Genomic DNA, 17645 nt, shown 5'->3' with positions numbered 1-17645 from the left:
GAGTCCAGAATTTAAAGATATTTACTTCTCTATCGTATGTGACATAGAAATTGGTATATACAAGCAAATGAACCAGCAAATGTTGACTGAAAGAGTTAATCAATTCTGTCCATTGACTTATTGATTAACTGAGTAATTTTTTCTTCTCTAAATAACTATATAACCATAATAATGATTAATATTATTTTCCCAAATATTATTTGTTTTCCTAAATCTTGACATCATATTAATTATTGTTTCGGATCACCTATCGGATATTCTATACTCTGATTGTCCTCATGTCACTTCCTGTTGTCTTAACCCCAAGGTTTCCATTGTACTCAAACAGAATCAAATTTGGTGTGTTTACAAAGGGAAAAAAATGTAAAAATAAATTTTTAAAAAATGGAAATGAAATGTGGTTACTTTATCAAAGTGCAAGCCATCATGTGGTTGATTACCAAATCACAGATCCACTTCACCGGTATGACTCTGTCAAGTGTATGTGGACTAAACACAGTTTTTATGGTTTATTCAAGTGTGCACAACAGCCCTCTATAAAGGTGTGAAAGAGGCTTTTTACCTACCACGCACCAACAAACAAACAGAGATCAGAGCCACAAAAAGGGACCTATTCAAAAGCGTCGTGCAAAGCTGAAGGCTCGCTGGGTTTCTTTTTAAACATTTGTTTTTGCACTCTGATGGTGCCCTGAAAAGTGCTTGCACTCCAAAACGCTTACCAGCAGCTGAACATGGAAGGGAGTATGGTGTGAGCTATTTTTGGGCAGAGAGCGTAACTAAAGCTGTGACAAGCCAGCTGTGTTTCCACAGCTTCATGTAGGGAGGAGTTGGAGGAGGGGAGGAGGGATGTGAAAGCAGCAGTGATTTAATTTAACCGACCTCATGCGCTTCATTCAAACTCAGGTTTACACCAACTATCTCCTGGGGTTAGGCATAAGCCCGCCGGTGGGAAGCTGTGACATTATGTTCTGTTTAGTAAGGCTTTCTTTGCAGACCCAGAATGCAGTGCAGTAAGAGAGGGTTTTCCCAAACTTAAACCATGGCGAGGACCAAAACCTGCCAGTCCTTGGCTTGAATCCTTGACTTCGTACAAAAGTTTGTTCTGTAGCTCTCTGATCGAAACGGTCTTTCTTGACTGAAGGTTATAAAACTTAACTGAAAGTCATTTTTGACGCGGACCCCCGAGACCCTCCCAAGGCCCCACTACAGTCCCTGCACCGGAGTTTGGGTACCACTGACACATTTCGTGCTGTATGATTTCGCTTGACTCCAGACTTTTCCACTTGCCGAGTGCTCCACCAAGGCTTTTTTTTTTTTTTTCCTCCAATGTTACAGACAGTAACAGTGTGTACTAATTAGCATGTGACTGTGCTGAAAAGTCATAATGAAATAATTTGTACACAAGCAGTTTATTGTTGACCGACCTCAGTCAAAACTTCACTGACAGCTGAGTGAAGTTTTCCTACAGCGAGGTGAGGCAACCGTTTGATTTTGGCTAACCTTAGCAAGGCGATGCTAATTAAAGAAACGATAGTTTTGTTTACCTCTGCTGTCCGCAGCGAGGGCGGTTTCTTCAAAGCCAGTTTGAAAGAAGTTTCCATGGCTCCGGTCATTTTCATAACTTCGGCTCAATTCCACCTCAGGACTTTTACTTCCTCTCTAGGTAATCTCACTTCTCCTAGCTGCTCTTTAGCCCTGGAACAAAATCACATCCCCGTGGATCTCGTCCGCGCCGAGCCGAGCATGGATGGGGTTTACTTCCAAAACGGACCGACCAGGAGCTCCTTCTTCCCAAGGAGAGAATTAAAAAAAAAAAACTAAAAAAAAAAAACTTCACTTTCAGCTACTGCGCGCCCGAAAAAAAGAGTGACAGAAACATAGATCTATGGGGCCTCCTGTCTTGAATTGTGTACATCTTTGGTTAAAGGAAATATCCACCGCGGTAGCTAGCGTCAGTCAGACCCAGGAGGTCAGATTTAGATCCCTCCTCCTCCAGGTCGGAGTGAGGAGAGTTGACGACATCTGTCCGTACAGAGCTGATGCTGCGTTCAGATACCGTCGGGAATACGAGCATTTCCGACAGAAGCGGCGCATGAACATCACAAGTGGTGGCTACATTTGTAAACATTAGGTCCCAACGCTTGGGAGGGCATGGAGATAACTGTTTTTTTTTTGGTTTTTTTTTTGTGAGGTTGGGGTCAGGCGTAATAAAACAGGACTAGTTAGGGATTAGGGTTATGGTTGGGTACAGGTTAAGGGGAAACAAATATCAACAGGGAGACGGACTTCACTTCCCCCAGAATATACTCCAGGTCGTTGGAATCTCATGCCAACCTAGCCAAAATACTGTGTGAGACTGGATGCATGTTTCCATCCAGGGCAGGACTGCCACCCTGGCAGATGGGGCGACTGCGCGGGGCCCCCAAAAGCCCCAGGTTTGCTTCATGTCACTTGGGTTTTGATGATCTGTAGGGGGTTCATATGTCAAAGTCTAGTTTTAATATCTTCACTATTTCAGTTTGACAAAATATTCCTAACCCAAGGCCCACTTACTTAACTTTTTTCTCGAACTTTCAACCGTTATCACGCAGTCTTCATTAGCATATGGAGTCTCTTCAGTTGTCATGGAGATAAGACCTTTGAAATGCAAACTCTGTAACTGTCATGATTTCATATTTTAACTTTTAACTCAATTCACTGAAGAATACAGTGTGATACAGTTGAAAGCACAACAGGAAGCTAGTAAGTGGACTTTGAGTGGGGATTGTTTGGTCAAACAAAATTTCCATGGTCAAGAATGATCTTTCATGCTGACTTAAATTTTAATTTAGTTGATATAGTGCTTATATGGTCCATATTCCTAAATTAATTTGGTGTGTGGGGTAGCAGGAGGCCAGCAGCAGATGTGTGCCTCTGGGCCCCCTAAAGGGTTAATCTTGCCATGTTTTCATCCAAGTGCTTTATGACCATCATGAAATATTGCTGGAAAAAAGCAACATAAGCAAAACAATTATCATTGCAACTTTTTTTTTTTTGTATATTTATTGTTAAAAAGAGTTAATGTAGCAAATCACCAATGGGGGAAATGTAGTCGAAAACGTTTGATATAGCACAAAAAATAAAGTCAATAAATAAATTTTATGGCAGCCCACTGGACAATTAGCGCATTTATCTCAATGAACCAATTCTTTGACATTTGAATAATGGAAGTTGATGGACACACACATGGGTTTACATTTTCTTTTGCCAATTTTCTCGAAATTCCATTAAAATTTGTGCAATGTTTGGATTGAAACCTAGATACTGTCAGTAACAAAGCAATATTTATCTAATGTTTAGCTAATACTAGCTAATATTAGCCACCATAAGCAACTGGTCATAAGGGACCAATTACGCTCTAGCGGCAAAACCCCAGCGCGCTCTGAGTTGTGCAGGGGTGCGTTTTATGCTTAGTTTTTAGACTTAGATTTTTCATCTGCAGCACAAATAATGTGATGCGTTGTTTATTTAAACAACAAAAATGGCACAGTCCGGCTTTTACGGCATCGCCGGCAGCGTTTACTAGTTTTGGGATGAGTACTTCAACGCAGCCCGGATCCTCCCTCCGACTCGAGACACTTTGGCACAACCGCGAGCGGCTGCCGCTCAGGAGTGCGGAAACGACCGGGCTGCTTTGCTGCGTCGCAAAGCAGAAGCTCGCTCGAGACGTTCGCGTCGCCTGTTTCAGCAGACAATCCAACGTCGGCCCCTCGTTTGGACTTTTCATTTGACAGCTAACACTTGCCCCGTGAAAGCGCAAGTTGCAAAAAAAACACAGCTACTCAAGCTCGGACTTGTAGTTTATGTGAACGCAGGCTGAAACGCTTGAACTGACCGTCAGCTGTTTTGGTGTCATGTGTTTTTTTTTTTTTTTTTTCCTGATCGCCTCCTAAAATAGCTACTCACGGGGAGTGTGGAGCGGGATTACGGCGACGCTCTCGCTGACCAGAGACACACGTTCGTGTCTGCTGCCGGCGCAATTGCTTTCGGCCAGGACACTCCTTTTTTTTTTTTTTTTTAATTTCATAACTGCGGTGTGTTTGCACGTTTAGTTTCGCCTCCTGTGCCGCGCGGAGGTGGGGTGGGCCGGAGTCACAGCCAATTTCAGGGTGGTAAATCCAAAGGTGGGTAAAAAATGTGCGATCCAGATGGTGGGCGCAAGAAGTCAGACGACCTCCAATCTAAACAAAAGTGCTATTCTTGTATGGAGTTTGCACTAATTTATAGCTACTTTCCAGTTTGTTTGTTTTTTTATTTGAAATAAGCTATTTTATAGCGATGGGTAAATTATTGTGCATATAAAATTAAAACGTGTAAATGAATCTGTTTGGAGGTTAAGTGAAGGGAAACTAAGACTTTCCAACTGGGATTACCCGCAAACCTAAAACCAGCTCGCGTTTGACAATCCTACAATCCTGGGATAGTTTATTCAGCGTTTGTGGGGAAAGAGAGGAGAAACCGCTGCTGCTAATCTGAGATGCGAAGACGCAGAGAGCGTGGAGCCGCTCTGTTGAAGCAGAGCCAGGCCTGTGGTTTTCGCATAAAGCTTGTTTGTAATGTTGCTTTCGTGCAGTATCTTCTTAACAGAAATATGTGGTCATATGTACTGCACACTCTGGGTAATACCATTGTTTGTACACACTGTCAGTACAGAAGGACAGGGTTGTTGTTTTTTTTTTCCTCCTCTCCTTATTAATTCCTAGAACTGAATTATGGCTTTTGGATCTCTGGTTTTGGAGAAAAAAAATTACATTCACACATCCAATATTAAACTTTTCCAGGATTTTTTCCCCTTTCCCTGTGATTCTGTGACATAAAACATTCCCAGAGACACATAAATTCTCAACATTGGCATCTTTATTGCACAACATTCCCATAAAATTGGGAAAAAATAATTTGAGGAGACAATTCTTAAAAGACATTCTGTACAAATACATGGAAATAAACTGAGTATGTACAGTTTACATGTACTGTTAACACATACCAAGAGCAACTAAATAATTTATTCATATACAAAGAGGGAAAAAGCGGATATAAATTCATACCTTTTAAACATAATAGCTGGGTTGTACAAAATGTAGGCTGATATAGCTGAGCATCTTCTATACCGTAACAAGCATGTATATATCAATTTCACCAGCAAAATGAGCTCTCCAGAAGCCTGCAATGCATTCATACCATTTCTCCATTAAGACTTGGGTTATATTCAGGGTGCGATTTGACTTTATAGAAAGAAACAAACAAACACTGTCCAGTTCTCAGGGTTACACTGCCAGTTATTCCTGCTTTTTGTAGCAATAGGAGACATTCTCAGTGTAGTGTACACTTGAACATAAAGCCCATCAACACAAACAAACAAACCTGAGCCACCTTTCAAACTTTAAGTAGGATTTGTAGAAATTGGGGATTTGTCACAGTAATGGTTGACAATATGGAGCTTCAAATAAAGTTCCTCACCAGACACCACACCACTTTGTCCCTCTGACTGCAATTCCCCTGTCACGAAGGTAAATTCTCAGCACAGAAGTACAGGGGCAATGTACAGGAGTTCCTCTCTGCTTTTGACTGTGTGTATTATAAATGACGGAGTCGCTCACGGGGACATGTTTTCACTCACCTTGTTTTGTCTGCAGTCCAACAAAAAGAAAAAAAAAGAAAGTATATTATTATTTCCCAAATGCTGTCAACAAATGACAAAACAAATAATAATGAGAATAATGAAACAATGCCCCATTGGCCTTGCTGCAGGTTACACTTGATGCCCAGGAGAAAATCCAAAAACAGAAGCTGGGAAACCCACTCAAGGTCACTTTTACAGTCAGCAAATCGCACCCTGGGTATACGGCATAGCAGCCAAAATCATTTATCTGTCAATGGCATGGAAAGTCTAAAGGAAAACAAAAGAGTAAATTGTGCTACTATAGTTTTGTATTTTGCATCTTGTGTGTTTTTGTGAGTAAAACTGTCATAGAGACATGTCTAACAATACAGTAGTGTTAACTGATACATACATAACCACTATAAGGCCTACTGTGTTCCTCCTCTCTCTCCTCCCTCTGCAGCAAACATCAAAGCCGTAAACATCGTAGAAAGGTGGCGACGCTATAAAAGTGTGAAAATATTTCAGCATTTAGTTTTAAAATATACGTAGATGGTGCATGTTGTAGCTTTTCCACAGTAGAAAGGAACCCTTCTAAATCACCTTGACGCAAAAATATGTTTTTCTTCCATCTTTCTTGTAACGATCATCCTAAAGGATTAAACAGCCTTCCCTTTTTCAAAAAACACAGCATAGATCCTGCACACGGTTGACGCTGACATTCCTCTGATTAAAATAGCTTAAAAAGTATACCTCAGGGTTTTCTATGGGGCAGCTGTAAATGTGTGTGTCATCCACTGCCCATATACAGATCTGAGGTAGTGCTGTACCTATGATAAGAATGTCAAAGCCACTTTTAGCCATTTCAAAACCAGTTTGTAGAACTAAAAATCACGGTTTGCATCGATTACCACCTCTGCCAAAAAAAAAAAAAAAATGCTTTTAAGTCAGGTGTGCATTGTAATTTGGAAAAAATAAAATAAAAAATAAAAAATAAAAAAAATCAAATTTGTCAGATTTGTTGAGATATCTCAGGGAAATTCGGCTTGTAAACAAAAACAGGAAGATAAACAACATAACATAATTGGCATGAGACTGATAATATTCTCAATGATATATTCCTCAAAGGTAAGTTTAAAAATGTCCATGTTTCCTTTAAACTTGTAGTCCGTCAGTTTGTACGACTGGGTTTAAGATTGTACAGGGGGAAAAAAAAAAAAAAAAAAAAAAAGCAGTTTAAGAAACAAAATGCATTGTTAATGTACTGTATATATCTTAAAGTTTCATTCTCAACTGGGAAAATGAATAAAGTCTTTGGCTTTTGTGTCCAAAAATAAGAGAGTTCCGTTTTAAAAGAAACATTCAAACAACAGGAAAAGGTCATTTCAGGGATGCTTCAGTCATCCGCAGTCTCTCACGCCACCTGTAGGACTGTGGTCTCTAGCCTCCCCCTGTGGTGCAACATCAGCATTGCACTAAATTCAGCAGCAGTGATAGTGAGGGAAGGAGCTGGCTGTGGTCCCTAAAGACGTGCAACACCCAGGCTCTGGGAAAAGATCCCACTGAGCCCAGGCACACAGGACAGGAAACCATGTCGGGGGTCGGCTGAGAAGCATGGACGGCCGTTTTTGGGGCCACAGTGGCTCCACCCAGGTCTGACTGGTTTCCTCAGGCTGCTTGGGACCTCAAGTGTTTTTTTAGTCTCATAGTAGGATCTGAGCCACATAGGGGGAGTGAGTGCTGGCCACTGCAGCTAACAGGGGAAGGTCGCTGGACTCGATTCTGCAAAGATACAGGAGCAAAGATCAGGACGGGCTAAGATTAAAGTAAACAGATTTAAATGATATAAAATAATTTCGACACCACTCCTCTGTTCACAAACCCTGATGCTATGGCCATTGTGACTTTATTTTTCACTGAATGTGGCCTTTGTTTACCACCTTAAAAGTTATCAGACCTGACTTGGACTGGATCCACTTCTAACTAGTCTACAGATTTGCCCGGCAAATTTATTTAAGTTTCAACTGTACCCTTCTTTTTGCAGTTCTTGTTAATTTAAACACAACTCCAGCTCCAGATAACTCGGCTTTTACCTGCTCTATAGATCGATGTGCTGTCGACCGAACAATAAGAATGCGCACACTATTCATCTGTTGTCCCAGTTTCTTTCTCCACATTACTAGGGATAGGTTGTTCTTGACTTAATGAAATCATCACTTTGAGGTAGAGCTTTTCAGCACCTGTGAGTTGAGAAGGAAGGCCGACTGCTTACCCTAAGACCATGCCCAGTTCTTTCACATGGACTCGTGTCTGGCCTTTCAAATACTCAGCAAGCATTTTACTCTTAAAGTAGATTTCCTGCAGACGGTCCTCAAGGTGCATTATACACTAAGGAGGAGAGGAGACAGACAGGAACATGGTTGGCAAGAATCAAAGTGATTACCCTATACGGACAGATAATCAGTGGTTAAAACAGAAACTTTTTGCAGTATCACATTACAGTACAAACAGGTGTAACATACAAAGTTGGGTGAGAGGTTGAGTTTGTAGAGCTGGTGCGTGGACTGCAATAAGCTGGAAACCAGGCTGGACACCAGGACTTCCTTCCCCAGCTTGTTGACGTCTGTGGCTCGTCTCTGACTACTGGCCACCTGCACTGTCCACTTGTCCGTGTCTGCTATAATGCAGACGGCCTCTGCTATGGGCTCATCCAGTACTGGATGCTACAGAGGACAAGAACAGTCGATTCAACCAATGAAACACAAACAAAAAGGAAAACACAGATTTCTTACACATCAGTGCCTGTAAGGAATCTCAGAGTCCTCCTTCTGTCATTTACTTCATCAAAAGTAAAATAAACAACCTAATACGTTTCTACAGTGGAAGTGCACCAAACATGTTTAAAATGTTTGAATTCGGGCTAAGTAATAGTTAAATATTATCGGTGGCCGACTTTCAGTTTTATTTACAAAATTCTGTTTCTTAAATACATAATTAAAAAAAAAAAGTAATTAAAAGCCAACAGACTGAGTTAGAGGTTTTGATTCAATGCATGTGATGAATTTTGTCTGACGTAATCCAAAAGTGGAACCCAAACAATTACATATATTTGCATATTTTTTCCATATTGTGGTAAATATATTGATACAGGAAAAAATATAAGGAAGAGCCTGACTTTTAGCAAAGAGCACATAAAAGATCATCATGCTAAGTTGAAGATAAATGGACCACAATCTGATATCTGCCAAAATCTCCAACAACTAGGATAAGAAGTTAACAACCCTCTGGTTCACTTGTAATGGGACAGTATGGACTTAAATACCAATAGTTCTTAGTGTGTTCGCACTCTAAATCTGCATGGCTCTAAAAAGGGAATATAATCACAAGCAATGCTCAAAATTCTGTATACTATATTTCAAGGTAAAAGTATGGCTCCCTGAAGACTATGTCCAAATACTTCAGTCCCTCACCTGAACAGCATGGGATAATTCAGCCATGAGGCTCTGCCGTAGCTTCTCGTCACTAGGCATCCCATGCAGGACAAAGTCTGGCACATAGGTCGGGCAGTAGCCTCCAAACAGAGACCGGCCAAAATTGGCTATGCTTGGCTTCGAGTAGTTCTCCACCAACTTTGACCTGTAAATCAAACATATGACATGAGGTGTTTATTGTTTCGTTTACAAAATGATGAAGATAAATTGTTATTCTCACTTATTCCCTGCAATTATTACTACGGTGACTGGTTACAACAAAAGCATTGGATATAAATACTGAATCGTACTTCGTAACAGTGCAGGTCCTCTACTCACCCAGGGAAGGGCAACAGCACTTCCTCCTGCCAGTCCTCTGTCTCCTCACTCTCGCTGTCCCCCAACGCACTGTCTGAACTCTCGTTGCGCGGTATCTCCCAGTCGTTGACAGGGACCACCTTGCGCTTTTGGTCCTCTTTGCTGTTGCTGCTTCCATCCTGGGGGACGGGGACTGACAACACGAGATCCTTGTCCTGCTCAGCAGAACAGCCCCTACAGCAGCAGGTGTCAGAAGAGTCTGTGGACCCACACCTGCACCTCCTCTGGACATCCAACAAAGCATCTCCCTTCCTGCTGGACCCCACCTCTCCACTACCTGAACCTAAACAGAGACCCAAACCCGGACTCCTGACTGTACCCTGAAAGCTGCGACCTCCCAAGTCGACTCGCCGGGGGACTCCCGAGGGGTCCAACAAGTCTTTGTGCATACTGTCCTTGGGGGTGGGTTCCTGTCGTTTGGCCACATCGTCTATTGTCCTTGTCTCCACGGGGTTCTCCATGCTGAAATACTCATCAAAAACATCCATACAGTTTGGGCTCCACTGGGGCATCTTACTGGACACCCGCTGCAGGGCTGGAGCCGCCTTGGTCTGTTTGGTTTGGTCCTCTAATGCAATGGTGTTGCTGGTCTTTGAATCTGCTCCTCCCTGTGGCTGCTGTGGTTGCTGTTGATAATGTTGCCCTTGATGATGCTGTTGTTGCTGATGCAGCAGCAGCTGCTGGTGAGCCAGATGTTTGTCCTTGAAGTGTTTCTTATGCTTTTTAATCTCCTCCTCCACCTTCCTTCTGCGGCTCTCTGTGTCCGACTCAGGAGACATGGAGTCTCCAATGAGGAAAGTGACTTTCGTTGCTGGCTCCTCCTCTTCTGTTAGAGTCAAAGCCATGGGCCCCATCATGGTGTTTCCCAGTATCACTGGTACTGGAACCGTGGCAGCCAGGTTTTTATCAGGGGGCTTCTTTTCTAGAGGGATTCCCAAAGGCCGAGGAACCAGCACTTTGGTGCCCTGGTTCCCCATCCCTGCATCCATCCCAGCCTCTGTCCTGGAGTTTTTACACTCTGTGGTGGGAGTTGGGGACGGACTTGATGCAAGGGTTGTGGGTATGGATGGGAGAATAAGTTTCATGTTGCCCTTGGTCTCTGTATCCGGTACACAGACCTGTTCCCTGGGGGAGGCCGAGCCAACGCGCAGCACAGTCTCCAGTCGGGCCTCTGTGCCCAGTGGGCTGCTAGATTCCCTGCGCAGCTCCCCAGGTTCAGCTGTGTCTGCAGCCTTGATGACTGGAACTGCACACTGACTGTGTCCCGTTTGAAGCACACTGCTCCTGGACCCTTGACTCTCACTGCTGTCCTCCTCGTCTTCCTCATCCTCATCTTCCTCCTTGGGTGTTTCCCCGGCACCATGCTCCACCTCAGCGTCTGTATATGTGCTGCTCTGTAGGCTGTTGTCTGAAGGGTAGCTACTGTCCTCTGCCTCAGTCCGACGGCCATGGGCTCCATGGGACAAGTAGTCCCCACTGGGTTTATGGACAGTAACCAGGACATAGTCTGACTCCTCCACCTCTCCTTTCCTTAGGGAGGTGGTGATGAGGGAACCGGGCATGACGATGGCCTCATCCTCAGCACTGTCCAGCATGTGGGTCTCCAGCAGCTCAGAGCAGCGAATGAAGTAGGTGAGGACATAGAGGAGTCTCTGGACCAGGTCCTGTCTGCGGCCCACCACCACTGTCCTCGACAGCCGCACTGGTGAACCAATGGCCCCATACAGGTCCCCTACACACAGTGACGGAAAGAAAAAAAATCATTAGCATCACTGTACAGGACTTTAGATATAGTGAGTCCTTTTAACAGGTAACGTTTCTTTACTTTGTTGGTTGATTTTATATAATGACGTCCAACACATTCGTGATTATACTGTACGATTAGGAAACTTGTTAATATTTATATTCATTCATGTTTTGTATTTTTGATATCGCTGTTGGGTGAGAATTATGATGATCAATTTTGGATGCAAAGATATGATAGGGAGAGAAAAATCACAAATTACACTTATACTCCTTCCTGGAATGATAACACCATATTTAAACAATTATCAGTTTAATTTATCTTTATTTGATTTATCTTTGCAAGACAATATCACCTGTGTATTTTTTTTTTTTTACCTCTTCATTACCTCTATCTCTTATATATTTTTTCATAAGACAAATCAATGCTCCCATCTGCAGTTCTGAGCTTTTAACACTAGGTGTCACAACTAAATCACTTTCTTAACGATTCCCATGTCACTTGAGGTGAAAGTGTGGACTACTCAACATACTCTTTAAGATGTCTGTGTAGTTACGGAATAACATTACTTCTAAATGCACCTATACAATCAACTACAGCTATTCACATGTTGTCAAAATGTTTTCACAGGGATACAAGAGGGCAGTTTAACATCATAGATGGGAAAAAATATCAAATTGATATCCAATTTTCAGGGTGTTACTGCATCTAAATTAGAAACTTGGACATTTATTACACCTAAAATCTCTACTTTCATTTGAAATGCTACCACAGAGAGTATTTCAATCTCACTACAGGAACAGCTTTACACCGCTGACACTGACATACACACAACTAGCTAATACAGACTGAAGACTTAATAGCGTTGCATGTAGAGAACATAGTCTAGTCCTAACTTGTCTTCATATTGTAATGATTAACAAGGGCGGGTTAGGATGTGTTCCACCTTCAGCCAAGATGAAGACCAAACGCCGCCGTTATATTTTACTTCCCCTCCAGCCACGTGCTTTGACAGAATACAAAGGTACATTCAACTCACTCTGTGTGTGTCTATGTTTTTGTTTGAATCTCTCACCTAGTTGTGCCCAGAGTGGGTTGTAGGGGTGTGTCTTTGCCAGCATGTCGACACTCTCGGAGGAGTGTTTCTCGAGGAAGATCTTGATTGGAGGCTGGCCATTGGGCATGACGGTGGGGACCCAGGCCAGATGATTGGTCAGGACGGCCGTCAATAAGGCCGGGAGGAATCTGGAACATCATACACGGGTTGGTCAGCAGAAGCTCAGAGGGTCCAAAAATTTACTTCCTAGCTAGTTGCTATGTATGAGAAATGACTTTTCTTCTCAGTTTCCCCCCTGACCTTTTTTGGTTAGGTCAGATGTTCTTTTACTACCCTACCCTACAAAGAAAACTTCAGTCTTTTTCTTGCTGAACTTGACACCACATTAAATAATCCATGGTTTGCAACAAACGCATACAGACTTATTCAGATGCACACATAAATTACATGCGCAGACACACACGCTATATTAGAATGACTCACTTCTCTTTCTTGACCACAAGTGTCTACTTCATTTCCTGTCTCATGACTCAACACTGTTATAGCAGTCAAGTTATGTGCAAGAGCACAGTTGTGACTGCTGCAGTCATCAAAACCACCAGTCATGGGAATCCTGATGGGATGCCTCAGAAAAGACATGATGCGAGAGAATAACACCAGAGGTTGCCAGGGAGACCCGTTGCTTAAGTTGAGAGTCAACAGCATGTAGAAGTAGTTGCGTGGTAGTAGTCATAACCAATGGTGGTGGAAACGGTTACTTCAGCTAAGAAGTGATGCTGATAGAGAAACACCACTTGTTGCTTGGAGACACAGTCTCTATTAATGGTCAACATATAGGGAGCGCACATGGATTTAGAGAACAAGAGGAAGTTCCAGGTCTGTAGAGATTCACACTGGACAATATAGTAAAGTACATATGTTTTAAAAAATAAAAATATAATTCCTGATGATAATCCCCAATCTGTGAATGAATGAATAAATAAATAAATAAATAAAAAGTGCAACTGTAAATTAAATATATTTTGGTTATGAACTGTTGTTCATACAAAGAAGCTGAAGGCAAATTGAAGACATGACTTTTGGCTCTGGAAACCTGTAACTGACGTAGACAAAAATACTAATCAGTTAATATAAAAAATAAATGTCATTGTAATTGGTAATGAAGAATTGTAAATTGTTGTAAGTTGAATGCTACCTAAATCAGCTGTACTGAATATGGAGGCTATGTTCAATAAAGGCCTGGCTACCAATTCATGTATGTACAGCAGTGGTTTGACATGGCTTTGTAACAGCAACAATAAGTAATTAGAGACTGGCAGGGATCTTCTCATTCACAGTTCCCTCTTAGGCAGACAAATAAATGCAAAGAGGGTGAAACATTCACACCGTGTGTGTGTGTGTGTGTGTGTGTGTGTTTGAGAGTAAGAAAGGGAGAGATAGTCCATAGAATGTGTGTATATGGGAGAGAAAATGAATAGATTGTGTGAATCTGCATGAGTCTCTCTGTTCATAAGCCTGTCCAGGAAGTACAAGCCAACAAAAGATGTGGAAAGACTTTGCATGTGTAACATTTCTTAATGTCTGAGTGCTAATGTGCATGTTTTTCCCTCTTTGTATCTGTGAGCTTGCTTGATTCCTGCCTGCTTTCTTACCACTTTTTGGCCTTTTTCCACTATTGGTAGGTTTGCTGTATCCATACAACTACTGAAACCTAGTATGTGATATGATAGACATGTGTTTGAAAAAGCCTTTTCATATAGTTCCCTTGATCCAAATCTGGGATATAACCTCTTAAAACTGGTGTGACATTTTTACAAATGCAGTGACTGATGGCGGACCAGGTGTGAGTACAAATAGACACTCAACTGGTTCTTGGAGGCCTGCTCCATCAGCAAGGAAAGCTCCCTCATGAATTGACCGCAGAGCTGGTTCTTCTCTGACACTCCAGACATCATAGTCAACCAGACGGGCTCAGCCACCCGGGGCATGGTGTAAAGGTCACAGATGGTCATCCTGGAGATGAGGTATGGCAAGGGAGGGAGGGATGAAAGAGGGAGAGGGCATGGAGAGAGCGAATGAAAGGGAGGGAGGGGAAAGAAGAAAACAGACAGATAGAACAGACACGTTATTGTCTCTCGGGGTAAACAAAAGAGATCTCAGTTCACAGAGCTTTGCTGTCTGCACTGAGGCCATGGGAGACCCTGGGTGTGTGTGTGTGTGTGTGTGTGTGTGTGTGTGTGTGTGTGTGTGTGTGTGTGTGTGTGTGTGTGTGTGTGTGTAACAGCCGATGAACTTGCGCACACTCACACACACAACCTTGTCTCTCGCTCTGTACTCTGTGTGTGTTTGTGTGTGTATATAACTATCTGTATGTGGCTCGGCTTGGGCATTTGTCTATTGAGAAGGACTGGAGTTTCCATGGAACGTGGGGCGTGTTGGTGAGCATGTCTCGGCCAGGGGCCAAGCTTTGACACAGGGGCAGAGGGGAATCTCTGCAGCCTGAGGAATGTAGAGAATCAGGCGTTTTTAGTCAGAGTTGAAAAGTGGACTGCGACTGCGGGATTCTGGATTTCAAAATGCAAAACTGTACAGATAGTAAAAAAAAGAGATGTCAGTTTTTTATTAGGAGATGAGGTGTTCTGCTTACTCTTACTCCTTTTAAACATATAAACTGAATCCACATTAGAACTGCAATCATCTGAGAACACATCTAGTACAACAGCATAACAAGACTAACTTAAAAGTAAAGTAACCAGCTGCTATCATCCCAGGTGATCTGTCACAAGACTTTTTTAGGTCCTACTGATAAGAAATAAAAACTCTCTACTGTGTTTTCCGAGCTTAATTTAGTCTTAGTGGCAGCTGCATGAGATCTCAGGCTGTAAACAAAGTTAATTCTGCACATAACGCACAAACTCTTTGAAATATAAAATACCCTGTGACAGGGGAGATGCAGACAGGCTGCATGCTGAGAGAAAACACAGATCTCACAAAGTGAAAGTGACCACTGCTAGCACTCCAGTATCCCTGTGCTTAAGCTATTTTAATTTGATGTATTTTTCTAAAGAGAAACAGGAAAACACCATGTGTAGTCTTTGTTTATGGGTTTACAAGAAGAAGTTATCAACTGGGTGTAACTACTAATTAATTCAACTGCTGTTGCAAGCAGTTCTTATTTGACCGAGCTGTTTAGTGTTGTAACCCTAAACCTGTCCTCTAAAAGATTACTATCAATAGTGTGAAAGTTGAGAATGTAGTTCACTGTGGTTATGTACAATAGTAGTCCTCCAGAAAATTTGCTGATCGACTGTTATTTGATAAACAATTAACACAGTTTTTGAAAACACATCTGAATGTGCTTTACAACTTAGGAAATCGATCTTTCGTTTTGTTAATTGTTTAATTTCAAAACTCTTTTTTTGCTTTCTCTGTCCAAGAAGCGAATCATTCAACAAGAACAAGCCTTGTCAAGTGCACCAGTGAATAAGGAACTTACAGTAGACTTTAACATAACTTCTGCACTGAGTGATGTGATCGAGAGATCATCTGAGCTTGACTGCTCAAAGTCTTGACAAGAATCAGTTAATCACTGATGAATCATTAATAATCACAGTATTGAGGGGCCATAGCAGGGTCCTGCAGGAGAAGACCAGAATGGATTTGACATCACTTGTAACTCAACACATAACAAAACATGTGTCCAACTCTCTGTACATATCATTGTCAACAGGGCAGCAGAGATGATCCGTCATTTGGAGAGCAGCATCAAATTACCTAATAATGCTTTATTCATTCCTGTGTTATAAACGGCTTGAATTATCCGTGGCCTTTTTAAGCCCCATTTGACCCTGCTGTTTCTGGTGTAGATTAATCTATTGAAAGCCCCCAGTGGGCAGAGGTCTGAGGCCGAGCCAGCGTTGGATGAGAGGGAGATCTGGTCTCAGCCTCTCTGCAGCAGCTGTTCAGGTGAACTTTAAAGAGCGCGCCTGTGATGTATCAAGCTGAGGAGACGGATTTAAATTACTTCACCATGGAAGGCACCAATTTAAACATTTCTGACCTCAGCTATGCCTTTTGGCTTTGCAATGTGCTGTGTTTTCATAAGCCACTTTAAAGAGTTTAGTACACATGGCAATTTATAACTCAATGGTTATGGCGACTGAAATATTCTGGCTCCAATTACTAATCAACAGTCTCAATTTGTTGCATCAGTTCATATATATATATATACACACGCACACACACACACACACACACACACACACACACACACACACACACACACACACACACACACACACACACACACACACACACACACACACACACATTCAAGCAAACAACAGTGAACTTCCTGAGTCAAAATAAGTGTGTCAGTATTACTGAGTCAAAGGTTTAGTATAAAACGAAAACAGTACAGGATTTTAAACTTCTATTCATCACTGTGTTTTTTGCTCTGGTATAAGTTAATTTTATGCTTTCATAGACCTAAAACACAATGTTGGGCAAGAATACTGCTTTAACAACTCTGAAGCGATTACTAGGCTGCATAATGCCACCCTTTTTGATGGCTGCTATTTGGTGCTTACTTTTATCCAGGGTGCTTCTGAAAAGAATAATTGCACTTTTTTATGTATATGTGTTAACAAGGTAATTAGACAACCCTGGTGTGTTAAGTGTTTTGCTTTGTTCAGTGCTCTCGCCTATACTCCTGCCCCCTAGCTGCAAACCCTAACATAACCCCAATATAGGCTGGTTTGACTTTTATGTGTACATGCCTCTGCAAAGTGTGCTCCTTATCTTTGCCCGCATGCATGGGTATGTGTACGTGCCTGCCCTCCAACTACGTCAAAGCAGCATCAGCTTTAAGCAAAGGCACTTCTTCCAGTTTCCTTGTGTAATGTTCCATGAAGTCAAAGCCCCTTAATGGCAAAGATGGCTACACTTATATTTAGCTGCTGTCTGAAGGTGAGATTTTACAGATATTTTGTTTGCCCTGTGCAATAGCGTTTCTCCTGATGGCACTCATATTATTTACTATTCTGGTGCTCGTGGCCACTGCCTGAGATAGATAGGGTTCCCACTTAAGAGGCTTGGGTTGCTATGGCCGGCTGCCAACAGGCATATGACTGCAGCAGTGAAACGGGGAACTGCCTGCCAGTGTGTGAGTGGCAAGTGAAAGTAATGGTGGAGACAGGCATGTATGCAAACACACATTAAATAAGTTTGTGTGTTTTGAGTGTGTGAGTACTAAACAGTCATACAGTGCTGACAAGCATGTCTCAGCCATACACACATGCAGACACACACAATTTTGGAACCTAATCGGTACAAATTTGTGATTTGATATTCAATGTA

At 42.2% G+C, this 17645-nt stretch overlaps 2 protein-coding genes across 8 annotated transcripts in view; both read right to left on the bottom strand.

Annotated features, from left to right (window-relative positions):
- The window catches only part of rapgef6 (Rap guanine nucleotide exchange factor (GEF) 6), a 153443-nt gene extending 151368 nt beyond the window's left edge, over positions 1 to 2075 (bottom strand). For all 3 annotated transcript variants that reach the window (XM_040149779.1, XM_040149781.1, XM_040149780.1), the window contains exon 1: positions 1545 to 2075. In XM_040149779.1, coding sequence (XP_040005713.1) covers positions 1545 to 1619 — 75 coding nt within the window. In that variant the 5' untranslated portion in view covers positions 1620 to 2075. The remainder of the gene's footprint in view (positions 1 to 1544) is intronic.
- Positions 2076 to 4893: 2818 nt separating this feature from the next.
- The window catches only part of fnip1 (folliculin interacting protein 1), a 43268-nt gene continuing 30516 nt past the window's right edge, over positions 4894 to 17645 (bottom strand). For all 5 annotated transcript variants that reach the window (XM_040149784.1, XM_040149786.1, XM_040149788.1 and 2 more), the window contains 7 exons: positions 14154 to 14300; positions 12306 to 12475; positions 9448 to 11218; positions 9109 to 9274; positions 8161 to 8361; positions 7911 to 8026; positions 4894 to 7420 (listed from right to left, as the gene is read on the bottom strand). In XM_040149784.1, the coding sequence (XP_040005718.1) occupies positions 7342 to 7420; positions 7911 to 8026; positions 8161 to 8361; positions 9109 to 9274; positions 9448 to 11218; positions 12306 to 12475; positions 14154 to 14300 (2650 nt within the window). In that variant the 3' untranslated portion in view covers positions 4894 to 7341. The remainder of the gene's footprint in view (positions 7421 to 7910; positions 8027 to 8160; positions 8362 to 9108; positions 9275 to 9447; positions 11219 to 12305; positions 12476 to 14153; positions 14301 to 17645) is intronic.

The sequence above is a fragment of the Xiphias gladius genome, chromosome 17 (genome assembly GCF_016859285.1).
Source record: "Xiphias gladius isolate SHS-SW01 ecotype Sanya breed wild chromosome 17, ASM1685928v1, whole genome shotgun sequence".
Classification (NCBI taxonomy): domain Eukaryota; kingdom Metazoa; phylum Chordata; class Actinopteri; order Istiophoriformes; family Xiphiidae; genus Xiphias; species Xiphias gladius.
This window is presented reverse-complemented; position numbering and strand designations above follow the sequence as displayed.